Genomic DNA, 27490 nt, shown 5'->3' with positions numbered 1-27490 from the left:
TCATTTAAGTGCCTAGGAATATAGGGTCAGCCTGGATTCCAGAAGAGTGAATTTGTTAATAACCGCTCAAGCCATTGTCATGCCCTGATCTCCTTTTATAGATGGTGTTAGCGTTGCCATATTCCAAAAAGTGAAACTCCAGACACAGAAGTTGAGCTTTTTTTTAGTCCCCCCCCTCCCAAAAAAGTTTTTAATGAAATTTGCCAAAATCTACACTTCTAACATGGGCTCCCATATGTCCGGATTTTCCCAGGCATTTCAGCGATTTCCACCCAGACGCTGTTTACAAGGGACAAAAACCGTGCACCGTATTTTTCGCTCCATAAGACGCACCTGAACATAAGATGCACCTAGTTTTTAGAGGAGGAAAGCCCTGTTTTTTTGAGGATCAGCTCAAAGTGGTGCAGATTTTTTTTTGCAAAGGGAAAAGCCCTGTTTTGTTGAGGATCAGCTGAAAGTGGTGCAGCTTCTTTTTCAAAGAGGAAAAGCCCAGTTTTTATGGGCTTCAACTAACAGTTCTGCAGCTTCTAGTCCTACAGCCATTTCTACAGTTTCCAGACAGATAATCTAATCAGCCAGTCACATGTCCCTGGAGAAACAAACAGCCTCCCTCTGCATTAAACAATGGAGGCCTGGGCAAGGGGGCGGGGCTAGAAAGGGAGCCTTATCTCTCTCCCCAATCACTTGCTGAACAGCTGTTCAGTGGCTTCCTTTCAACACCCCCTTCTCTCTTTGTAAAAAAAAAGAGCATGATCTGCTTTTGGCTCCTAGGCAATTCGGCTCCAGGGACCATGCATTCGCTCCATAAGACGCAAAGACATTTCCCCTTACTTTTTAGGAGGAAAAAAGTGCATCTTATGGAGTGAAAAATACGGTAAGTCTGGAAAATTACAGGCATATGGCAACCCTAGATGGTGTGAATATGTATAAGCCAAAGACCGGCGGTGGATACATGCTTTTGAGGGAAGTTATTTGTTGTATTTTGATTCTGGCTAAAGAAATTGCATTCACACATTCCACATCTGAAGTGAGCACTGAGGTACTATTGGTTTGACTCAGAAAACAGACTGATGGAATTCAATTTCGGAATTCTGGATCTTTTAAAGTATATCAGCAGCTAACCAGTGAGACTGCCATGTCTGACTAACTGATTCAATATATATTTTCATCTATATGTGGAGAACTGAAAACGTCTGCGTCTGCAAAAACCAGCACTCAAACTGCCTCCAAATTAGATTTGTAATGTATTGAAAGGCAAGCTCTCCCAGTCACACACAATACAATGGCGGAGCTCAAAGTGTTAATCAGTTTCGTTACTGATCAGGTTGTTAAATGTACCAGCAGCAAGCCAGCCATTAGATTCCAACCCTTATCCATCATCTTTAGATACTAGCTGTGAAACCATTGATAGAACAGGACAAAGGATAAAAGGGATATATTGGATTTCATACTGCTCTAAGTCTCCAGTGGCTATAAAAATACATTAAATGCCAATGCTACTTGGTATTCTCTAAACGTGTTATAGAAAGAAAGGATTCATTTATATTTGGAAATTCAATAATTGCTCACCTTCTCTGTAGTAGCGACCAGAGCAACCAAAGTAACTATCTTTCAAGTGTGATGCACCTAAATCCAGCTCTATTAAGGACCCACAAATGGCAAAAAAGTGAGAAGGGGAACTGGGATACCACTAGTACAAAAAGGTGCTTCTTCCCCAGTTCTTTTCTGCTTCTGCTTTTCACAGTAAAGCATAGAGATGAATGTGGGCAGAATGGACATAAAATTAAGCTGCGCCCTGCTGATACCAACCAAAATATGAACATTAATCAATTAAAGAGAGGGAGGGGGAAAGTGTATATATAACATATGGATGGATGACTTTCGGAATATAACAGAGCATCACTCATTTGTTAAGATGGGAAGTGTTTTAAACAGGTAAAAAATATTGTCTAGTCTAGACTAGGGTGGGATGACAGTCAATTTCTGGTCCATGCCAATTTTGTATGTGCTCATTCATAGCTTCGTTCCATCTCATTTCTGCAATCTTTTTTTTAAAAGTTTTTTTAAAAAACTGCAATATTCCTATTGCACTTTTCCCATATGGTATTCATTTGAGTAAACAACCCTAAAATGCACATTATGCTACACTTTTTGAGCTATGTCACAAAATTTGGAGAGATGCAAAAACTCAAGGATAATGGCAATCCAATCGAATCCACATATTAGTTTGGGAACTGCAAATCAGGTTGGTTTGCTTAAAATGAAAGACTGGACAAAATCCTCAAGCATCCCTAGTCTTGACCTATGAAGTTTAGAATCCTTTCTGTAATTCTTTCCATTTTTTTCCAGGTTACTCCTGCTTGAATATGGCTGACCAAAAATGGATGAAGGGTAAGGTTGCCAGTGCGCTATTGAAATGTAGAAACACTCTGCAGTCTTTACTGGAAATGCCATATCAAATGCATTCTAGAATATCATTTGTCTTTTATGTGGCCACAATACATTAGAGGTTTGCAGTAATTCTATACGGGAAGATGATGTATATTGTTTGGGTGGGAGATATTAGCGTTATAGGAAAAGAGGAGAGGTCTTGAACAATGATTTTCATTTGCAACATCCATTAAAAAGTGAATCTATTAAATACAATACCTAAAGATTGATTTGCAGCTGTGCAAGATTGATCAGCACAGGCAACATTAGTTATAAGTGTCATTGAGTCACAGTAATAAGCAAAAGGATTACTAAAAAGCATTTGGAAGGTCATGCCTGGTTTCTTTCTAGCATAATTAGTCACTGTGCATGGACCTCTCTGCCTGCCAGGAAACACACTGGTCGCACTGGGCCTCTGCCTGGACAAAAAATAGTTGCAACATTGGGACTGTAATTGGAAAAAAGGCATAAAGTTAACTAACTGATATGAAGCAGAGAAGGGGCAGAAGCAACAGCAGCAGCACAGAAGAGCAAGTCTTGGCTGACTCTAAATAGAGTGACAGCATTTGACTCTAGAGAAAAAAGTGTGGCCTTTTATTGGCATGCTTGACGCAAAGCTTTTGATTAAAACTACACTGTGGTCTCGAGATCTGGCCACTTTTGCAGAGATGCAGCAGTGTTGCAGAGATGCTTCCGAACTTGGGATAAGTTGTCATAAAACTTGAAGGATGGATTATTGGGTGGGGAAGCTTTTTCATACCCAGCAAGCAAGCCAAGACAACGTTTATATATTTAAGCTCACAACAGTAATATTCATTGCCTATTTAAGGCAACATTATTTAGAATTTTTTTAGCTGATGGATTGCTAATTACAGTCAAACCTTGGTTCCCGAATGGCTCTGTTGCTGAACAAATCGGCTCCCGAATGCCGCAAACCCGGAAGTAAGTGTTCCGGTTTGTGAACATTTTTTGGAAGCTCCTGCAGCTAATCAGAAGCCACATCTTGGTCTTCGATTGGTTTCAGGAGTCTAATGGACTTCAAGAACAGATTAAGTTTGAGAACCACTGTATGCAATCATTAGAACAGTGAAATGCTTTAAAAGATTTTGGTACTTTTAATTTCCCTTTCCTGTACTATGTACTTACCAATCAGTTTGCTATCAATCTTGCCTTGATCCGTCTTAATGAATAAGCTAAGTGGTAGTGTTTCGTTTTCAACATGACTCTGAAGGGAGGGGAAAAGACAATGGTTATCTCCATTAGAAATAATCTTCTCTCTTAACTCACTCATCCCAAATCAAGTAGCTACCTACTACCAAGGCCGTATTGTGATTGCTGTATCTTCAAAATAATGGCACAACAACCACATACTTCTACTAGGAGATGCATTCATACGATTATAAATAACACTTGTCAGATCAAAGATAGTTGTAACCTTTCCGAAAGAATAGGAAACAGATGAATTTAACAGAAAATGATTATATATGTGTGTGTGTGTGGATATATAATATAATATCTCATTTTCAAAAGGCACATAAAGGGGAAGTGCAATGTTTAGTCACGTTTGTAAGACGCAAAAGCAGTGGGTGTTAAACAAATGCATCTTTCAAAGAACTGAGAAAAATGTGAACACAAACACACATAAATGGCTTTCATTCTAAAAGTACAGGATGTATTAGTGGTGACCACAGCAAATCGCCCTCTCCCCGTGAGCAACTGAGCAAATTTTAACAATCCTGTTGTGTCACTTATGCATTTGTCCATAGTATAGATATTTTTTTTGACCGCCTCAATAAAAGTGAATGACAAAAAATGGAAAATCTCATCAACATTCACCAGCAAAGGCCAACAATCTCAACAGCACAGATCTTATCATTTTTTTTTTATCTTAGATCTATCACCAACATCAAGTCATAGCCAGCTTGTTTCATCTCCATCCTCATAGTACCGTATATTGGGCAGGCCAACAAAATGGGACAATGGCTTATGCTCCTGATAATCAACATTAAGCCAGTATTCCAGAGTTTAGATATAATGGAAAACTTTGGCTTAAAGAAGCCGATATCTCTGTGTCAAAGCTGGCAGTGGAGGGAAGGAAGGAAGGAAGAAGTCTGAATACAACCAACATGTTGACTGTAGGTGGAAAGGTGAACTCATTGCTAGTGAGCTACTTCGGAGAAGAAATTCGCTTTCTGGGGGTGGCAGCCCCAAGGCGACGTCAAGATTTTTTATATCCAGTCCCCGAGGTGTGAGCTCGGGGGCCAGGGACAGAGAATTAAGGTATTTACAAGAAGAAAAGGAATGTTACAAAGAACCGAAGAAGCTGAGAGATGATGAGATGGATACCTCTGAACTCGTGGCAAGGAGAGGTTTGGACTGTGCCTGGATCTGTGGACGTTTGGAGAGGGAAGCTACATGGAAGTTTAGTGTTGAAACCACCAGGAGAAGAATAATGGACAGAGGGGGTGTGGGGTGAAGCATTAAGTAATACTTAAGGTAGCCTGATATGGTAAACTGAAATCGGAGGGTGAATACTGTCAACAATTTTCTGTTATATTTTTTATTTGAACATGAAAGGAGATATTTCAAGTTATTATGTTATTAGTAGCAATCTTAAGGATAGAAGAGATAGATTTGATCGAATAAGCTGTGAAGATCAGTGAGGTGGAATATAAGTAAAGTAAATCTAAGTGGATTATGTTTATGGAATAAGAGGATTGAGATCAAGATGTAGTGATGTATTTTTAGTAAAATGTTGAAGATATAATTGATTGTAATTATACAACTGAATTTAACTTCTTTTTTTTTTTTGTTAGGAGAAATGGTTATAAAATAGACTTAGGATATAAACTCGAAGGTGAAAAGGCAGGGGAAGTCAATAGTCAAGATACGGAAATAGAAATTTTTTTTTTTTTTTTTAGAAAGATGCAATAAGAAAACTTGACATTGTTTGTATTTGTTTTATGTGTTCTGCATTTGTTTAATTGTAGGTGTGGGTGTGGGTATATGTTGTTATAGAAAAATGCCAATAAATTCTTATTAAAAAAAAAAAAAAGGAAAGGTGAACTCATTGCTGAATGTGCTCAGCCTTGAAGAAAGCAAGAGAGAAAGTAATTTGTAAGCACCCTAGCCCACTCCAAAATTTCTGATATTTACCGGTTGGATTTGAAAAAAGAAAGTTCCATCAGATGCTTTTTCCACTTTGGTCTCAAACTGAATGTGGTTATTTCCAATTCTGAAATCGCTACCCTGTAAGAGAAAGATATACTGGACTTAGAATACCAGCACTAGGCAAACAGTAGTTTCAATGAGCAGTTTAGCTTCCAGCTCTTTAAACAACTAGATCAAATAGAGAGCCTTCATCATTAAACTGTGGCAATCACAACTATAACACAGATTGCGTAGGCACTTTAGGCAGGATTTTACAACATTTTCTGATGCTCCAAATAGATTACTCCAAACAATTTTTAATCAAAAAGAGATAGAAAGCATGCAAAACATTTCCTCTAAGTACTTTTCCAAAGGCAGGGAAAAGGCAATATTAAGGCCTGTGGCCCCCAAATCTCATCCTTACTTCTCAGAAAAATCAGTCTACAGGGAGCTCACAACTTTGGGGAACAGCCTTGGTGGACTGTGGCTTGATCTCTCCAACCCATCTTAAGGGCCTCTCTGTACCGACGTCCTGAATATATTTTTCCCCCTCCTGCACTTGTCATCACAGGAGGATTTTAAGCCCAACCCAGTGACTCCATGATGCCAGAAGGAAATCACTGTGACAGGGCACAAGCAAACTTTGTGACTGACGGGACTCACTCTGTGTGCAAAGTATTAAAATTACTACCATAGGAGCAGTACTTAAAGCAGGAAGAATTTTGCTTGATGCATTTTCAATCTCACCTTTCTATTTATCTTCACAGCCCGGTGAGGTAGATTAGACTGAGAGACAGTGACCAGCTAAGTGAGCTTTATGGCTATGCAAGGATTTGAACCCAGGTTTCCCTAGTCTAAGGCCTATGCACTAGCTATTACACCACACCCAGGAAGTGTAATATAAGCAAAGGGAACTCAGGTGCATCTTAGTGCCGGTATAGGGTTCCAGGCTCCAATCCCATCGCTATTCCACTTGGATCTGAAGCTCAGTGAAGTTCACTCTCTCTCAAACTTAGCTAACAGGAGAGCTCTCAGGAAAATGAGAAACAATATGATAGCTACAAAAATAAATGATTTTAAAATATTTTGTTGTAAACTGATTTTAATGTTGTCTTTTTAAAATGGATATAACCCATGCTGGGACCTTATGGTGAAGCACAGGTAAGAAATCGAAATCATAATCATCACCGCCATGGGGCCACAACCAACTCTGTACTACCAGTTTGTTCAAAATGATAATTCCAGCTCTTAAAGGTAAAAGTACCCCTGACCGTTAGGTCCAGTCGCGGACAACTCTTGTGTTGTGGCGCTCATCTCGCTTTACTGGCCGAGGGAGCAGGCGTACAGCTTCCGGGTCATGTGCCAGCATGACTAAGCCCCTTCTGGTGAACCAGAGCAGCGCACAGAAACGCCATTTACCTTCCCGCCGGAGCGGTACCTATTTGTCTACTTGCACTTTTACGTGCTTTCGAACTGCTAGGTGGGCAGGAGCTGGGAACGAACAACGGGAGCTCACCCTGTTACGGGGATTCGAACCGCCGACCTTCTGATCGGCAAGCCCTAGGCTCAGTGGTTTAGACCACAGCGCCACCTGCGTCCCTAATTTCAGCTCTTACCAAGATCTAAAAATCAATCAATCAAGCTTCTATAGATTTACAAACACAATTTGGAAATTAGAAAGAGCTGACAGTAGCATTTGTAAATACAGCAGGAATTCTCTCATAGCTGTCAACTTTTCCCCTTTTCTTGCGAGGTATCCTATTCGGAATAAGGGAATTTCCCTTTAAAAAAGGGAAAAAGTTGACAGCTATGAATTCTCTCCTTTCCGAGAAAGTGGCAGAATCCCCAAACCATAGCCAATTATGAAACAAGAATGAACTAAGAAGAAGCTTGGGAAATGGCCCACAAGATCCAACTGGTGGAGAAAGTGAAAGCGTAGTCACAAAATCTGCATAGTATGTGCTCTTAATGCTATTTCCCCAGCCAAAATAACCAACTTATGAACTGCCAAATGAGGAATTCCTACATTTCAGCCATGTCACAATGCTAAAAGGGGTGTTCTCGAACACACAGCAGAAAGAATTTGAGAAAGTCATTAAAAAGGCAGCTTGCTGAGAGGTTGCCGCAGAAAGACCTGAGGTGTCCCAACCCAATAATCTTTTTTTTGAGGGAAGAGTTTGATTCTCTGCCTTTTCTTCCTCTCCTTGCCTTACTCATTAGTGTGGGAAACAGGGAAGGCAGACTACAGAGAGGGGTGGCAAGAAATGTCCCAGCACTCTTTTACTTTCATTCCCTATCTTTTCATATTGCCCTTCTCAGAGGCTGGATACTTCTCCACAATATGACTAGGATGTATTTGGAAAGGAATTCAAAGGGTAAGTTGGATTACTGAAGAGAAAAAAAATATTTTAATTAAAGAAATTTCGAACAAGCAGCAGATTCAGGAAGCAAGGAGGTACAAAGGCTCTGACAGGCTCTCAGGCGAGACAAATGTTGATGTAGTTCAAAATCTACAGTTCAAGAGAAACTTTACACCCCCAAATAGGAATGTTGCAGTTATTTTAAAGGGGTGGTGCTCTGTCCTGGAACCATGATGGTGCCACTGAATAGTTTTGATAGGGAGATTAGATTGTAAAGTGTAACCGTGTCTAGGTTAGGTAGCATGCTAAATTTTAGATTGCTTGGCATTCAGGACCAACTCTCTCTACATTCCGTGAATGCAGAAAGGTTTCTTCCATTAGCAGATCCTGTTAAAACAAAATAGAAAATTCTTTCCAGTAGCACCTTAGAGACCAACTGAGTTTGTTCTTGGTATGAGCTTTCGTGTGCATGCACACTTCTTCAGATACCAATGCATGCACACGAAAGCTCATACCAAGAACAAACTCAGTTGGTCTCTAAGGTGCTACTGGAAAGAATATTCTATTTTGTTTCGACTATGGCAGACCAACACGGCTACCCACCTGTAACCAGATCCTGTTAGTTAGATAGGATGTATAGAGGAGAAGACCTGAAAGCATGCAAATTAACATCCCCAAAGCAAAGGCTACCATCGTAGAGATCCCACAGCTGAGTACACAGAAAAGTCTGGTAAGCCGTTGTAAAAGTGTGGGTACCTGAACAATAGATGCTTTAATAGTAAGGGGAATACTGAAAGTCACCCACACAATGATAACTCCTCCTTCAAGTAGTTACTTGTGAATTGGACTCCCACGTTCAATTTGTAGCCAAGTTTCTGTCTGCTAAATCTTAAGGGACGTGTATGGCCAAAATTGCAGTAGAGGTATGGACTGAAACATATTTTTTTGTTGATCTGATCTTCCTACAACAATTGCCATTTTTGCCACCCATCTAAGACGTCGAAATTGGAGGGGGTGCGACTCAGCAGATGAGATTCCTGATGCCCAATAGAAAGTTTGGTTACCATAAAGCTGGAACTGTAATTAATTACGGTAGGTAAAATAACACGATACTCATACAATAGAATATCTCCTACTGAGTTTAAAAGTTTTTACAAATATATTTTTTATTTTTTAAAAAAGAGGAACAGGTGCGTGCAATTTGAAGCTGAATGAATCTAGAATTATTTGTCAACTACAAAAGTATATCTCTCTTTCACACACACACACCCCAAGCCCAGGAATTCAATGTAATTCAGGGATAGAGAGATTGTAAAGATGTCTGCAGTAATCTATGCATGGGAGTGACCAGTGAAAATTGAAACCTGATTGTTGCAGAACGAACAATGTTCATAATAACATTCGGGGGGGGGGAAGCTGAGGGCTTTAGATTGTGCTTTTTGTCTTCTCCAAAGGAACCCAAGAGAGTAAAAAGCCTAGGGTAGAGTAGACAGGGTCTCCTTGCCAAGAGGTCCAAGTTTCCAGCTATAGGTATTCATGTCTGGTAACCTCCTGAGGGATATCTGACAGTAGTAGTAGACTGGAAACTGCGAACTAAAGCACTAAGGCAGCTCCTGGTTCAAAGTGAACTGTATCAGAGGAACCATGGAGCGGTGTCACAAATACAAAGGACACAATAAATTTGTGGTGTGGTGTCAGTCATGAGGATATACAATAGGTGAATTGTGTCCTTCATTACTCAACATTTTGTAAATGTTTTTCAGAGAGCTTTTGGGACACGAGCGCTACGCGGGGCTACCTTTGAAGCTGACTCGGAAACTACAGCTGATCCAGAATGTGGCAGCTAACTGGTGACTGGGAGCAGCCACCGGGACCATACAACACCGGTCCTAAAGGATCTACAATGGCTCCCAGTACACTTCCGAGCACAATTCAAAGTGTTGAAGGAACACTTCCAACTCCATCATCCAGCCCAGACAACCGAGGTCCAGTTCTGAGGGCCTCAATGGAAGACATGAAGCTACAGAGAGCCAGGCTGAGGGCCTTCTTCATAGTGGCGCCCACCCTGTGGAATGCCCTCCCATCAGATGTCAAACAGATGAATAACTATTTGACTTTTAAAAGACATCTGAAGGCAGCCATGTTTAGGGATGTCTTTAATGGTTGATGTTTTACTGTTTTTTTAATATTTTGTTGGGAGCTGCCCAGAGTGGCTGGCCAACCCAGTCAGATAGACAGCATATAACAGGCATTCCCAACCTGCGGCCCTCCAGATGTTTTGGCCTACAACTCCCATGATCCCTAGCTAACAGGACCAGTGGTCAGGGATGATGGGAATTGTAGTCCAAAACATTTCGAAGGCCGAAGGTTGGGGATGCCTGGCATATAACTCCTCCTCCTCCTCCTCCTCTATATTGCTTTCTACAACATGTAGCCACAGTTGAATGGATGACTGTAGTTGTTCCATGCTGCTGCTAAATGCACTTCTTCTGGCGCAACAGACAAACCACCAACAGAAGAGGACACATTAAGGAATAACAATTTTTCACAGAGCATCCTTGCACATCACTTCAAGGGTATGTGTGGGCACAGAGGGAACAGGATTACATATGTATTCCTGTTTATAGCTCAACACAGCTGCACTGCACTGCACCCACACCTAACCTTTTTTATTTTTTCCTGCTGCAGCCATATCCATATCCTGTAATTAAAACCGCACAAATATTGATTGCTACATCCAAGATGAGGCATAGGAAGCCCCAAACTACACTTAGAGCAGCTGTCCATTAAATGCGAAACACTAACCTCTCAAGGGCCTTTACGCCAGAGACCGTTAGGGAATGAGCAAAACCTCGTTTAATGGACTATTTCACAATAATCTGCATTTCACATAAAAGTATCACGCTGTCCCTAGGCTATAAACATAGACCAACAAAGCTCCAGGAACTGTTACATTTGAGATGCAACTTCTCAGATACGGCTCTTCTGATGCAGCCACTGAGGCAGAGGTACAGAGCCAAAGAAGGTGTGGTGGAATTTTCTAGAAGGAATGGAGGAGATGTCTGAAGGAGGTACAAGATTGAGAAAAAGCAGATGGGGCAGACTTGGTTGCATTTCTGGACATCTGGGAACACCCTCTAATTATTCTTCACGACTGCAGACTATCCTATACACTTTTAAAATGTGGTTCTTTTCTGGGAGGATGTTATTGGGTTGTTTTTATTCTGATTATATATGTTGTGATCTTTTCTGTGAACCACCCAGAGACCTCTGGGTATACGGCAGTATATTAAATAAATAAACAAACAAATAAATAATATTGTTTCTCCCCCAAGTAAACGGTTTCTAATCAGGAGACCCAGTACCCCTTTATCCTGAAGAAAAATGGGGCAACTATGACAGCGACAGCTAAAGAGCAGTTTAAGAACCACTGATTTAAGAGACACACATATAATTCGCTTACATTAAACATGAGAGATGTTTCGCAACACCAAAACGTTTCAGCTTAGCATGGGGAAGGGAGGAAAAGCAAAAACAGTTTTATCATCCCTGATAAATGTTGGGGGGGGGGATGTTTGGCCACAGAGTGAAGCTATAAAATACGGCAGACACTTCAACAAAAGATATAAACTAGACAAATACGTTTCTCTGCTCATTATAACGTTAAGTCAAATGCAACAAACACGACAAGTAAATCAAAGAACAAAAAGCATACATGTTCTTAATTATTTACCCACATCAGGTGTATAATATTGAAGACTATTGTTATATTTGTGAAATATTTATGAAAGCAAGCTTAAAGAAACCATCAGTCATGTATGCAAGGAATTGTTCAATGTCTACTTGCAACTGTGTAACGTTTTTTGCACAAGGAGTTTGCAAACAGCAGAATTCAGAAGAGGACACTGTTCAATAAATGCTGAGGTGTATATAATATTAAAGTATATTTAAGCACTTTGTGAAAATTACCTCATAATAATCCAGATTCTTTCCTTCAAAAGATACTGTCGTTTGGACTTCCATGGGTATTATTTTAGGGTTGGGATCTAGAAAGTGTGGGCATTTTTCTGCCTAGGAGGGGAAAAAACATTTTCATATGTAATTAAAACTAGAAATATATCGCAAAACATCTGCACCTACTTTGCACAATTGAATTTTTGTTGTTCTGAAGATCTTAGTGCTTAGTGACAGATTTGATTACGGTTTTTCAGATTAGACATGCTAAAAATGACTGCAGCATATGCTGAACTTTCATTCCCATTCTTGAAATTCCTTTCAAGCCACTTAAGTAAAACAGCAAAATGGACTGAAAAGAAAACATGGAACGGCTTCCCAGTCACTTCACTCCAATATTTATGTCCATTCCCCACCAAGGAGTTAGAAAACCCCCAGAATGTTTTCCTCCTGAAGTTACTTTCAGAAGGTTGCTATTCCTTTCCAATCTATTTACAATTTTTTTAAAAAATAAAATAAAATAGAAACCACCACTTAAATACAGTGGTGCCTCTGGTTACAAACTTAATTCGTTCTGGAGGTCCATTCTCAACTCGAAACCGTTCTTAACCTGAGGCGCGCTTTCGCTAATGGGGCCTCCGGTGCGCGATTTCTGCTCGCATCCCGGGGCAAAGTTCGCAACCAGGAGCATCTACTTCCGGGTTAGCAGAGCTCGTAACCCGAAGCATTCACAAGGAGGACGGTTCATAACCAGAGGCACTGCTGTATTTATTTATTTATTTATTTATTTTATTAAATTTATTTATTTACTTTATTACATCTATACAAAAGAAAAAAGAACATTGAATAAAAAAACCAATAACCAAAGAATAGCAATGTTAAAAGATTACATGTTAAATTCTTCCTAAAAAACAACAAAATGCATTCAATTAATGCCTTCCTATATTCCCAATAATTCAGTTGTAAATAGTACAAAGCAAAACATAACATCCAATTCCATATTCATATAAATCAAATAAATAAGATCTGTTGATTCTACTTAAAAAAGTTTTTACCATGTTTTGCTGAATCACATCTGTTTCTGAAGAAGAGTCCTCACAGATATGGGTCTTCCAGGCCCACTGGCAATTCCATCTACTGCTTGCACAGGAATAACACCTGTATGGATAAACCAAAAGGTTAAGATTTGTTGTTCCTTTCTTCCCTTCTCCTCCTTTACAAGGCTTCCTTAGAATTTCATTTCATATAGCAATAAATAACTTCACATTTTCGGAGAACCAACTTGTATTGGGGATTGTCAGCTGCCACACAAGCAGTCCAGGGATTGTCTCCCAGGATTCCAGGTGAAACAGAGCCATGTGTTTTGCAAAAATGACTTAAAAGCCACAACCACCACAAAGTAAATGGGAAATTCAGAAATCTGAAAGGAGCCACGTCCCTGAGATGGCCATGTCTATCATTTAATTTATATATTTTATTTAAGACACCACTTAATCATTAACATTTCTAATCATGGGAAGTGATATTGAAAGTTGGTCAGCTGTAGCCACACTTTCTCCACCATGGTAGACCTAAGAAGCATGGAAAGCTCAAAGGAAGTGGTCTGAAACCAAGATACAGAAAGTCCTCTGGATATAAGAACATATTTATTACTAATACAATCCAGGGACTCATAAGTTTCATTTTTGGGTGAGTGTTCCTTAGTAAGTGAAAAAAACCCAGTATGTTTGTGCCCCAAAGTGTCCAATTGACAAAACAATGATGGACAGAAGAAAACATCTTAGATCAGGCATGTCCAAATTCAAGTAGGCTGTGTTCCACTATCCAGTATCAAAAACTGACAGCAATCTACCCAACTGTCCCATTGTCATTCTTCAGCAAGCGTTCCCTTCTCCCACCTCTCCAAAATCATTTAAGTTTATGAAATAAATAAATAAAGGGGTCTTGATTTCACACATACAGTAGTTATGTTTGGATATCATCATGGCAGATCCAAATAGTTACTAGATGGACAAGTAACAAAATAAGTGAGAAAAGTCAAACTATATTTATATATTAGGTTACACAGATAATATGAGTCAGTCGGAGCATGCCGACCTTCTCTCTCTCTGTTAACTCTTTCCCTTCCTTGCTTGCTGGAAGAGCCAGTGTGGTGTAGTGGTTAAGAGTGGTAGACCCGTAATCTGGGGAACCGGATTCGCTTCCCCGCTCCTCCACATGCAGCTGCTCGGTGACCTAGGGCTAGTCACACTTCTGTGAAGGCTCTCAGCCCCACTCACCTCACAGAGTGTTTGTTGTGGGGGAGGAAGGGAAAGGAGAATGTTAGCTGCTTTGTGACTCCTTTGGGTAGTGATAAAGCGGGATATCAAATCCAAACTCTTCTTCTTCTTCTTCTTCTTGCTCCGCGATTCTCCTCCCTGCTTTTCTCTCCCCCACCCCAAACCAGCCCCTTTTTACTCTGAGGAGCCAGTCAGAGAACGCCAGGCTTCTCTCTCTCTCAGTCTACCAAAACCATGGGTAGGCAAACAAAGGCCCATGGGCCGGATCTGGCCCAATCACCTTCTAAATCTGGCCCGTGGATGGTCCACAAATCATCGTGTTTTTACATGAGTAGAATGTGTGCTTTTATTTAAAATGCATCTCTGGGTTATTTGTGGGGCTGCCTGGTGTTTTTACATGAGTAGAATGTGTGCTTTAAAAAAAAATCATCTCTGGGTTATTTGTGGGGCATAGGAATTCGTTCACCCCCCCCAAAAAAAATATAGTCCGGCCCCCCACAAGGTCTGAGGGACAGCGGGCCGGCCCCCTGCTGAAAAAGTTTGCTGACCCCTGACCAAAACGAATCCCGCGATTGATCGACGTGTTGGACATGCCTGTCTTAGATATATTATATCACCCAAGATCAAATGCAGAATTAAGTCCTGATGAACGAACAACATGGAAAGATGAAGTAGGGCAGCATGTTTTTCATAATATACTTTGTGGAGCCTGATGAAAGGGTCTAGGGAAGCAAAAGTATTGTGCAATAAAAAAGGAACACTTCAGTTCACTTAAGGGACTTAACTATTATAATATTTGAATGCACGTAGGGTTTGCGGGATAGGATGGAGAATGAAGTTAGGCAGCTAGATACTTACGGTTCATTTTCAATATGGTTTATAGCTTCTCCACAGTCATAAAAAGGATATGTACCCGATGCAAGAAATATATTATCACCAAAGGTCAGACGCAGTAGAACCAAGACATAATCTACCCAAAAAAAATATTAGAGATTAATTTGCATGGGGGTGCTTTATAATGAATACTTCTTGGCACAATGTTAATGCCTGTCCAAGACATTTATTGAACTTGTGTGGGTTAGTGTGAATACCTTCTGTTCACCCTAAATGAAATTGCATTAAGCGTTCAGGAACTAAATGGAAGAAAGAAAAAGAAAACTTGATAGAAGTATGATAAAAAATTTAAAAGTCCCCGGCTATTAGATCAGGAAAATGCCTATTCGAAAGGGACAATGTATTCTTCTACTGAAAAATGCAAGTCAGAAAAACCAAGAAAAATAAGGCACGTGAATTCAGAAGATTGTGCTTTTTATTTTACCAGTATTTTTATTTTTTTTACACTGACAGGGTGTGCAATTTATGAATCACACACTATGAATAAAACAAAAGGAGTTTCTGAAATAACCAGTATGTGCTCAAAATAATAAGCAAAACTTAGCATTTTGGAAAGCTGGTCGACTTCCTCCATATACAGGCACTTCCTCCATTAATGGCTTTCTAATCTGGATTATTGCTGAACTAAGGATCAAGAGGTACATATAAAAATGGGGACTTCCTCAATGAGGCTTCCAGCTATTCCTTTTCCGGAAATCATTAAACCCTTCTGACAAGTTATTTCACAAGCTATTGAGCAATTTCAAACTCAGCTTTCTTCTAACAGCTTTTTGAAAGAGTGGTGACAGCTCAGATTTAAACCCACTTTCTGAAGAATTCTATTGAAAATTCCAGGTTGTTTTTCACTTTATCTCATATACTGGGGTCAGCTGAAAATTGCTGTTGTTGTTTTTTAAGTGCCAGTTAATTGTATGTATGTATGTATGTATGCATGTAAAATGCTATTTACAAGTATTCTTATTTGCATTTGCTAAACCTTCTCAGGAGAAAAGGCTGAGATTTCTTACAGTCCACTGGGAACTACTGACTCTCACATGCAACAATCTGTAAAAGATGGCATCATTTGGCATAAAGTGTGTGCTTGCTACCTGTCAATAAAAATTTTTGGATTACCAACAAGCACAAAATGTGTATATAAGGCCAGAAATGAACAAATTTTCACAGTAATTATGTATCATCAACAGAGATCGCCGCTGTAAAGGTTCTCGTCTTTGGAACTCGGGTACACTGTGTGAGCGTTTTAAGAGATCGTTTTCCCCTGATCTTGGGAATGTGATGGGGCACATAGCTACCAGGACTAACATGGGAACAACATCAAAATTTCCAACAGGGGCCAACAGGGCTGCTTCTGCCACCACCCAGCCCTGATAGGGACCACGGGTTAGGTGACACAATACTTGCCTTGCCCCGGGCACTACCAACCCATGCTATGCCACAGCTTGTCCTTCACTCTTTACAGGTTTAGTGCAGGCGGTATTGGGGGAAGTGTGGCTATTGCATGTAGCAGCTGCCAATCTTTCTAATTCTAAAGGATGACTGGTTACACGTCTTGAGCCAATACGAAGAGCAATGGATTAGGTGGGAACGTATGTGTGCTTCCAAAGCAATTACGATAAGTAGACACCTTCAAGTGGGGACGCGGGTGGCACTATGGGTTAAACCACAGAGCCTAGGGCTTGCTGATCAGAAGGTCGGCGGTTCGAATCCCCATGATTGGGTGAGCTCCCGTTGCTCGGTCCCAGCTCCTGCCCACCTAGCAGTTCGAAAGCACGTCAAAAGTGCAAGCAGATAAATAGGTACCGCTCCGGCGGGAAGGTAAACGCCGTTTCCGTGCGCTGCTCTGGTTCGCCAGAAGCGGCTTAGTCATGCTGGCCATATGACCCGGAAGCTGTATGCCGGCTCCCTCGGCTAGTAACATGAGATGAGCGCTGCAACCCCAGAGTTGGACACGACTGGACCTAATGGTCAGGGGTCCCTTTACCTTTTTGTCACCTTCAAAGTTGGAAAGCATCGGCATATATATTAAATGTGAAGACTTGCTCCTTTATTTACCTTGGCCTTTGGTTGTTGGAGGGATTTCATCAGGAGGGTTGCAGGTAATAACCCCTTCTTGTAACTCCGCCTCATGGCTCGTTTCCCCAAAATGACACCAAAGCTGGTCATCTTCATTTAAAACTGGGAAAGGGCTGAGAGTCAATCCGACCTGGAAATGCAAGCAAAAAGAGGTTGTCAAAAAGCAACAAGTTAAGAACAAACCGTGGATTCCCTCGTGGAGGAGGCAGAGAGGAAGGGTAACAGGGACGGTAGCAGAGAGGAAGAGGAAAAAGGAATGGAAGCAAATGTGTTGCACTGGTGGGAAAAAAACAAACAAAGAATGTTTACTAGTGCCACATGCTTTAATATTACAATAATGTCCTCTTCGCTGATAACTAGGTTTCTTAACAATCTTATTGTAATTAAGGGGCCACTGTTCAAGGGTAGTGCTCAGCACCTCAAGTTGAAAAAAGTAGCATCATTGCAAAAGACCCAGGAGAGCTCCCACCAGAAGAGACGGTACCAGAAAGGTTAGCAGTCTGACTGTGAAACACAGCTTTTTATGTTCAAGCCTCAAGCCAGAGGATGGAAACACAGAAATCAGGGTTACATTTGAAAGGAGTGACAAAATGGCTTTAGGCAAGGACTATGTACATTGCCTGATGCAACTATGCACTATAGATCACTTTAGAACACACACAAACACACACACACACACACACACACACACACTCAGAATAGTATTTTAAAGTAATCTATTTTTTATAATTTTTATTCAGTTTTTAGCAATATAACCATTTAACAATGCACAACACTTGTACATCCTCGATCTGGATAACACAGAAACAAACAAAAAAATAAATATTTCTAATTGAGATAAGTCATTTATTTAAAGTATAGTTATGAAATCAAATTACTTTCCTTATTAGGTTATAAAAAAATTGTACCAGAACTAACATTCTTTAAGACTATATATGAGTATTTCTTCTGATATTCTTAAACTCTACCTCGCCAAGATCAGTATTTTGAGAGGCACCTGTTCCCAACAATAAAGCCAAGGTAAAATAATTCCAGGGCACGCGGGTGGCGCTGTGGTCTAAACCACAGAGCCTAGGGCTTGCCGATCAGAAGGTCGGCGGTTCGAATCCCCGCGACGGGGTGAGCTCCCGTTGCTCGGTCCCTGCTCTTGCCAACCTAGCAATTCGAAAGCACGTCAAAGTGCAAGTAGACAAATAGGTACCGCTCCAGCGGGAAGGTAAACGGCGTTTCCGTGTGGTGCTCTGGTTCACCAGAAGCGGCTTAGTCATGCTGGCCACATGACCTGGAAGCTGTCTGCTGACAAACGCCGGCTCCCTCGGCCTATAGAGCGAGATGAGCACCGCAACCCCAGAGTCATCTGCGACTGGACCTTTAGCTTTAAAATAATTCAATATATTGGGAGATTTGTGGCACCTCATTTGCTGGTCTCTTCTGTAGTCCTCAGAGTGCCATTCCTCAAAATGCAGAATGCAACATAGATCAGAACATAGAATATAGATCTGTCCTTCCGGTACCTCCAAAGGGGATTGCTCATAAAAATAAGACCAAAGCTGGTTTAAAATGCATAATGATAGTGGCTCCAAACACCCTCTCTGTTGGGCTGGGTATGTGTATGATGGTTTGGGCAGAGGCGCCACTCCACCCAGCTCTGCCAGCTTCCACCCTCAGCCTCACACCACTGTCACTCCATTGGTGCAGAACCCCTTGGGTCATCTGCTGAATTTACAACTGTGAAAGCCTGATTCAAGTCATTTCAGGACCAGGGAGGATGGGTTGAACTGGTCTCGGGTCTGCTACATGACATCCCAAGCTGGCACCACTGATATCACATGACAATTTGCCTGCACCCTGCACCTAGCCGGCAAATGGTGGGCTTGCAGGTGTGGCTGTGCTGCTGCTGCTACCTAACCAGAAATTTGGACCTGCAGGGTGACATTTGCACAAAACTATCTTTGAAGGAGAAAAGCAATGACAAACCTAGACAGCATCTTAAAAAGCAGAGACATCACCTTGCCGACAAAGGTCCGTATAGCTAAAGCTATGGTTTTCCCAGTAGTAATGTACGGAAGTGAGAGCTGGACCATAAAGAAGGCTGATCGCCGAAGAATTGGTGCTTTTGAATTATGGTGCTGGAGGAGACTCTTGAGAGTCCCATGGACTGCAAGAAGATCAAACCTATCCATTCTTAAGGAAATCAGCCCTGAGTGCTCACTAGAAGGACAGATCCTGAAGTTGAGACTCCAGTACTTTGGCCACCTCATGAGAAGAGAAGACTCCCTAGAAAAGACCCTGATGTTGGGAAAGATGGAGGGCACAAGGAGAAGGGGACGACAGAGGATGAGATGGTTGGACAGTGTTCTCGAAGCTACTAACATGAGTTTGGCCAAACTGCGAGAGGCAGTGAAGGATAGGCGTGCCTGGCGTGCTCTGGTCCATGGGGTCACAAAGAGTCGGACACGACTGAATGACTGAACAACATCTTTGAAGGAGGTCACTTTTTAAAATAAAAAATAAAAATCTGAACACTATTATGGTTTGGGGAAGCAAACTGTGCTGTGCTGTTCTTTGTAAGCTGGATTGAAAAGCACACCATTTAAATTTTGTGGCACAGCACTCTTGATTGGTGCAGACTTCCATAAGAACCTACAGCGTGCTTTGGTCATTCTGTCCCATTCCACCAGGAAGAAAGCCTGGGGGATTCATTGAAGTAGAAATAGAAATATCCCCAGTAAGTATTACATCCTTAACTGAAAACCCTTCTTTTCCCCTTGGCAAAAAGCTTGGCAGAGATGGAATTACACTCTGTCATCTTGTCCTAAAATGTGCTAGGAAAAAAAAGAGTGTGTTCTGCAGGGTTTGTTTTGTTTTGGCTTTTGGAAAGCACAAATGCAACATCTATTGAGCACAGAAGTTATTCAAACTTTTCCAACATAATTAAAGCACGTTAACCACACTGCAACAATAGCCGGAGGACACAGCAGGAGTCACAAGTCAGGCTGGAAAGAACCAAGGCGCTTGTTTTGAAAGGGCAACAAAGACAAACTTTCCTCCAAAACCCTCATTCACAATTGGAGAGATGAAGTAGAGCTTTGGGCTGCTGTGGGACAGAAATAAAAAGCTTCCTGACAAAGAGGGATGTCTGGTGGCTTCATGAGCCTCAGGGAAAATAGCCAACTGAGCATTGAAGTGTTTGATTATTTCTGTTATATAAGGAAACAAGCAGCTGGAATGAAGGTGTGAAAACAGGATGGGTTAAAAATTTGCTTGAATTGACCGGATGCTTGAAGACACACCGAGCTATCTGCATGCTCTCTCTTTTTTATATTTCATTCTGCTTTTGTCTGCTGTTGTGTGACTTTAGCAATTGTACGGCCTATTCCCCCCCCAACTGAGACAGTTTTCCCTTTGGGAAATGTAACATACCTGTAGCGAATCAATGAACCATACGAAAAAGGAAGTCTAGCTGTATAGACAGAGCGTATGAAAGTGAGAAAGTGCTGTGTGGGTCCTCTTGTTGTAAAATAAATCATTAAAAAAAAACAACCTTTGCCCCCCCCCCCCCAGCAGAACATTTTCTTTATTCTATAAAGCAGTGCAATTGTTCTGTCATTTACATGAACACATAACATTTAGCTGGTCTGAAACTTCCATTACTTCTTTTAAATTGGGGCGTAGAAACTCCGGCTCACAGATAAGAAGTGGACTGCGGGGCCATTCTGCCCAAACCATGCCCACTGGTCCATCGGTTGATGCTACTTAAAAGAAAAGGGGGGGAATGCTTCAAACAGCAATTTACAAAGGCCTTAAGACAGCTGTTACACTTCCATTTTAGGCTGAAATGGGAGCATGCAGTGCTTTTTATCAGGGGGTATTCAAAGGTACGCAGTGCCAGTGCCTCTTTTGTTGTTGTTGTTGTTGTTGTTGTTGTTAAAAAGTGTGGCACTTTCTGTAACAACTTCTTGGGTGAGTACCAGCACCTATTTTTCTTGGGGGGGGGAGCACTTGGAGCATGGGGGATGTTTTGCTGCCTTTGAGAGTCTGCTTGCATCCCCCTCCAGGACTGGGAGTTTGAAAGGGGACAGCCACGAATCTCTGACAGGTAGGCGATGTCATTATCATGCCATTATTTGGACATGAGATGCCATCATGATGTTATGTAGTTGACAGGTGTGTGGCCCTGGCCAGCTGTCAAAATTTGGAGCACGAGGTCGATCCTGAGAAAGGATCTGGCCCATGTAGCTGTAAAAGTTTCCTAGCCCTGTGTTAAGTTGTTCAATGTTTACCTTGGGAATCTTGTGGGCCAGGAGAATAACAACTTTTACCGTGTTAGGAGCAAATGGAGCAACATCCTGCCGAATCAGACCATTTAGCTGGGGGGCAGGATGCCTTCTAAGGCATCGGAGCTGTTCAGCTGGGGGGCAGGAGGCCTCTTCCACCCCCCAGCTGAGCAGTTCTGCGAAGCCCCGATGCTCCTCAAGCTCGCCCTTGAGCCAGAGAGGCATCGGGACTCGCTTTCTGTGTAGGGCTGGGCCATGTAATCTCGGAAGAAGCAGCTGAGATAAATTCCATATACTGTACCCACATTTAGCTGCTGATATATCACAGTGCTGAAAACAAAGTACCGCCCAGCCCTAGCACTAAACTAAATCACCAGAGGGTGAGCTGTTCTGCTAATCCTAGTGACAATCTGCTTAGCTATTTACCCTGTTGCACTTCCAATATGAGACATGAATCCCAAACTCATAAGGCAAGGTTCACTGAAACCCTACCTACAAGCAGTGGGAGAGTCCTCTAAACTTGATAGTCCTTGAAAACAATTAGAAATTCTTCTCAGTTAAAAAGTAGACGGCAAGGGGAAGGGATCCCTTACATTTTTTCCCTTAATGATAAGCATGTGAGTTGTTTGCACTCTTTCCCACCCCCCTTTCCCCTCCAATCGCGAGAGCCCTAATAAACTGTGCCAGAGGTTTGTGCCCAATCCCAGCTCACTTGCAACCCAGCAACTCTTTCACAAGTTTCCCCCTTGCTTGCTTGCAAGCTAGCGTTGGTTGTGAGCAGAGGCTGGATGATCCATGGAAGGCTTTCACCGTGCAATTAACAAGATGAGTAAGTCCCTGGCAGGGGGTGGTGCCGCGGACCCCCTGGGTGTGCTCTGCAGACCCCCAGGGGTTCCCAGACCCCTAATTGTGAACCACTGCTTTAGAACATTGCAAAACAATTGCACACATAATTATATGCAAGGACAATTCCCCCACCCCACACACAATGCATTATGATTTGGATTCTCTCTCTCTCTCTCTCTCTCTCTCTCTCTCTCTCTCTCTCTCTCACACACACACACACACACACACACACACACGATTCTGTTGCAATTACCTTGCCTGGGGCTCTCCGGCTCATATTTTGAGGGTAAGCACTCGTAATATTCAGGCAAATGCCATCTGGGCTCCAGAGCCAGTGGTTTTCCTGAACTGATCTTGCACAGTCTTTTTTCCTTGTGCATCTGGAATAAATTACAAAAAATTAAAGTTGTCCAAAGTAATTACGTTTCAAAAATCCGCACTCATTAACCAAAACACAAAATCATTCAAATGCATAAGCACTGATGGTGGAAAGGTGGCACAGGAATGTGTGCTTAATATTTCTTTTCTTTTCTTCTGTTTACTTATTATTCTTTATGACAGGATAATTACCTGTTAGCATTTTCAAATTACAACAACAAACGTTAAAATATTTATCTCAAATTCAATGAACTGTACATAAAGTGTGTGAGTGTGGGGGGGAAACCTAACCTAGTATTCAAGTAACATGTTAACAGAAAAGTAGTTTAGCTGTGAAGGAACAATATTGTGCCTACAGAGTGCGGAAATTTGGAGTGTTTTGCTTATTCCTTAACACACTGCAAATATGTCACCAGGTCTTTAGTCTCAGCCTGAGGCTTAGCTCTGTCACCTCATGCTTGAGCCACAAATGAAAACATACATCCTGTCCTACAAGATTGACTATTCCTCACTGCTGATGTGAAAGTGAACTCAAGGAAAATTCTTGAAATATGAAACTACTTTCAGGTTCTCTCAGCCATTGCACTGAATCCAGTAGATGCAGAGGTGCCAAGCAGAATTGTAGAGAGAGCAACGCAAGGAAACCTATTGCGGCCTCTGGATGGCTAAACATTTTACTGACATGCCTTCCTGAAATGTAAAATATCATTTGCGTGCCGAGGTCCCCAAGCCACCCCTCAAATAACACACACTTCACACAGAAATTTAAGTTTAAGGTTTTTTGCATAATTTTGGCCACAACTTTATTAAAATACAAAATGTGAGCGGTTGCTTAGGCATTGGTTCAGACTATCTGTCGCCGCCTGGGGACAGACTGATATCCACCCGCTTTGCGGAAGTCAGTAAAGGGGAAACACTTTGGGGAGAGAATGGGAGATGGTGGGTCGAGCCCTCGCCTCTCCCCTAATGTTCCCAGGGGCTCTTGCGTGGCACTAGCCCCTGACCAGGGGGTACGGACAAAAGCATGGAGAGCCCCTGGATTCCTTTAATGGAATTCCTCTGTGCAGCAGCAGCATTGGAGGGGCAGCCACAGCCAACCACTTCCCCTCCACCAACCAATTTAATAACCAATGCCTAGGCGAAAACCAAATGGCACCAGCCAATCAGCCAAATGGAAAAATTCCTACCAGGCCCCTGCCCCAAAAGCAGACGACCCCATGACAGGCATAGCAAGGTCAACGCAGAAGCCTAAATTATAGGGAGGGAGGGCGGGTGATCCGTTGCACGCAGCGAAGAGGGGCTCACGCTGCGTGCCAGAAACATATACAGCCTCTGGGCTGTCCATCAAAACATGCAACATTAAATTCTCCCCAACAACCCGCAGAACCCAATCACAGTCCTTGGCCATCTAAACGATCCCATTCCCATGACTTAAGAGACTCTCATTCTGACATTTGGACCTGCAACAAATTGCTGCAGTATGGCATGTACCTGTTCAGGATTCCAATCACGCCCTATTCTAGGACACTCTATTCCATTTCCTAAAGATTTCTAGTCTCTATTCACCCCCACCCCACCCAAAGCCAGCCAGCATTTCATTGCTCCCCCCCCCCCCAGCGTATAATGCTCCCTGGGCTCTTTTGTGGGGAGGGGGTCCTCTTTAGACATTTGGAGACTTAATTGTCTGTAAGTGTATGTGATCAAAACTGGCTGTTTGCTGACAAAGACCTTTGAAAGTCTTTAATAATGAGGTCAGGAGTCACCATGAGAAGTCTCAGAGAAAAGCTGAGACCCCCCCCCCCAACCCGGCAATATGCAAATATGCCTTTGCATTCAGTGGTAGCTAGACTCTCATTCAAATTAAACTGTGTGGTTTCCACTGCATTTCAAGTATGTATATATAGAGGGGTATTCTTCGTTTGGCTTCATGATAAGCTTTGAGGCAATTTTACTGCTGCAGTTAAGATGTTTGCAGTGGAAGCAGGATTCCTGAAACCTATCTCCTTTTTCCTATAATTAAGTAAACCTTGTAGCATGCACTTCGTATCACAAAATCCCACATGGTTCTGCCATGGGGTTAATTAACCTGGAAGTTTGAAGCAGAGGAGACTGACTTAGAGCCATATCACCGCCTCTTACTTATTTAAAAATAAGCCTCCAGCCATGCAGAAGCTTTACACCAGTGTGTTCAATAATAGGCCCAGGTGAGGGCCTATACTTTAATTTCAGAACAAAAAGAACTCACTTTCAATTTCAATTTCTCAATTTCGTAACAAAAAGAACAAGTCGCAGATCGTGTTTGTGTTGTATGGTTTGCATTTTTCCTTGTTGTATATTTGTGTGTGAGTGTATTTTTAAAAAAATATATATTTTGAAATAAAGATTATTTATATTCTAAAAAAAAAGAACAGCCACAGGTGGAGATGTCCCCCCCCAAATAATACCTTGCAAAAGATTTCAAGTTCAATCAGCCGTCTGTGTTCTCACCTCTTAAGAGGTATGAAAAGTTGTGTCGCTCAAAATAAGCAATTAAAAGCAGTAGTAAAAGGAAGAGGAAAGGCACAAATTTGGAAATCCATGTACCGAGCTTGCTAAATTCAAACTCTCAGGACATTTTCTTCAAATTAGGGGGAGAGCTTGCTCTCTTTTCATCTCATCAGCATCTTTTATTTGCATGATGATGCCTTTGCATAGTGTAAGGACGTTCAGTGGTTGCTCATGAAGAATCAGCCAAACGCAGAACTTCTAATCTAAGTTCTTTATTGTGCAAAACTATATACAGTGGAGCAAAAGTTCAACATCCGTCTCCTCACTCCGCAGAGTCCAGGAATGACCCCTTCTGGTTCTTTCTCCAGCAAAAAAGGCGCGGGATCCTGAACCCCCGCCTGCCCCTTCCACGTCCTTCCTGCCTGCCCCTTCGGAGCGTGGGAACCTGACCCCGTTCCCCGCTATCCCCTCGACGCTGAGGCTCTGTGATCCTGTCAGAGCCCCTGCACCGCCTTCCTGCTTCCGACTCCCCCTCCCCACTGGAGGAATGGTAGCTTCTGGCGGAGGAGGGGGAGGAGGAGCTGGTGAAATGCACAGGGGGTTCCCTATACTGCAAACGCTCCCGCGATCCCACTGAGTGCGGGGAGGGGGGTTTCCTGACACATAGTTTAAGTCACCGTCAAGGTGGCTGACAACATCGAATTATTTACGTAAGTCGCTCTTCCAGTTGCAGAAAATGTAAATAGTTATAAATAATAAGCTAATTAAAACACCTCAATAAATAGGGAATAAAATTCCCCGTGTAATTCACAAGAAGGTCTAACAATAAAAATACCAAAACATACTCCCAAAAACAACAAGAATAATGTATCACTGAGTTGCATCCAATCTCAGCCCAACCTGGAGTAGACAATGATGACAATGGATGTAAAAGGCAAAAGAGTTATACCAATCTGAAGAGAAGCCAGAGTATGTGGAATTGTAATTGTTAATCTTTATAGTGATTTGGAAAACATTTATTTCCCCTGGTTTTTTCCCCACGTTCTCACTTTTTATTTTAAGTTGTTTATTTTTGGTGTGGTTTTTTAAAAAAACTAATAATAATAATAATAATAATAATAATAATAATAATAATAATAATAATGTAAATGGATGTGACTTAACTTAAGTTCATAAATGGCTCCTGTTGAAAATGCAGGAGCACCCACAGCCAATCTGAGCAACATGGAACAATGGTTCGATTTGGACCATTCCTGTGTGTTGTGGTTGTGAAGAAAAGCTATGACAGACCAAGACAATTTAATTTTGCTATTTAGGTGTGTTACAGCAGCAGAAAGTGTTTTAGAGAAATCTTCAATGTTATGAGGAGATTTCCTCTTAAAACACCAAAGATCTCGGCTTTTATCTCGGTTTATTTTGATTTCTCATAGCTTCAAGCTTGGGAGCACGGAGGGCTAAGTGAACTAATAAGCAAACAAGAGTGCTTTTTTTTTGTTCTTTTCTTTTTATCTGTCTTAAAATTTGTATGATTAGCGTGTCAATGAAGTTCTGACACCCTGGTAGGAAATAATCACTACCAGGAATCTCAACTGACTCAAAGGTGATTGGAAAACTAGCACCCACCTCATCCATAGTCAATGTGTGTTTCGTAGAAATGGAAGGAAACTTTTTGCCACAACACCCTGAATATAATAAATTTCAGCATGTGTCTCGGTAGCAGACAAAAAACTTTGTACCTTTAAAACATCAGAGACCTAAAAGCAAAATTGAAATTCAGTATGGTTCTCTTCCCTCCACCGCCCAAAGATTTCCAAGTGCTAGAGGGATTGTATTAAGGAATGTTTAGAGTTAAAATACTAGAATAAGACCATCACCAGATAAATGCTAGATATTCACCAGCTGTGGCTTGGCAACCACCATTTTCATGCAAATTATATACAAGCTATACAGACAAAATATGCAAATTAGCTTCCTCCCTGCTGCTCATTATATGTTTACACTGTGGTAATTTGTGATGAAGAGTTTTTCCCCAGTTCTGGTACAAATGCTTTGAAGAAATCATTCAGCATACATGATATTCTGAAAAGAAACAACATGCATAATAGAATATATCCCTGTATCTTGGAATACTTACTTTCCCTCTGTCACACACCAGCCGCAATACGGATCCCGGGCTTGAATGCACAGGTCACAGGTTGAGTAACTCGTACATTCTTGGACAGGCAAACGAAACACCTAATAAGAGTAGATACATCCAATAATAAATTGTGGGGAAGTGCTTTGGTTATGAATAGATTATACATCTCTAATACACTTTTCATATTTTTGCCAATTCACCATTTGTCCTAAGCTCAAAGAGATT

General features: G+C 41.6%; 1 protein-coding gene across 2 annotated transcripts in view; it reads right to left on the bottom strand.

The window, feature by feature from the left end:
- PLXNB2 (plexin B2) overlaps nt 1-27490 on the bottom strand; it is a 164755-nt gene that overhangs the window by 59703 nt on the left and 77562 nt on the right. For both annotated transcript variants that reach the window (XM_033161665.1, XM_033161666.1), the window contains exons 5-12: nt 27263-27363; nt 22517-22643; nt 17120-17270; nt 15032-15143; nt 12950-13052; nt 11910-12011; nt 5587-5679; nt 3577-3655 (exon numbers count right to left, since the gene is read on the bottom strand). In XM_033161665.1, coding sequence (XP_033017556.1) covers nt 3577-3655; nt 5587-5679; nt 11910-12011; nt 12950-13052; nt 15032-15143; nt 17120-17270; nt 22517-22643; nt 27263-27363 — 868 coding nt within the window. The remainder of the gene's footprint in view (nt 1-3576; nt 3656-5586; nt 5680-11909; nt 12012-12949; nt 13053-15031; nt 15144-17119; nt 17271-22516; nt 22644-27262; nt 27364-27490) is intronic.

This window comes from Lacerta agilis, chromosome 10, assembly GCF_009819535.1.
Source record: "Lacerta agilis isolate rLacAgi1 chromosome 10, rLacAgi1.pri, whole genome shotgun sequence".
Taxonomy (NCBI): Eukaryota; Metazoa; Chordata; class Lepidosauria; order Squamata; family Lacertidae; genus Lacerta; species Lacerta agilis.
This window is presented reverse-complemented; position numbering and strand designations above follow the sequence as displayed.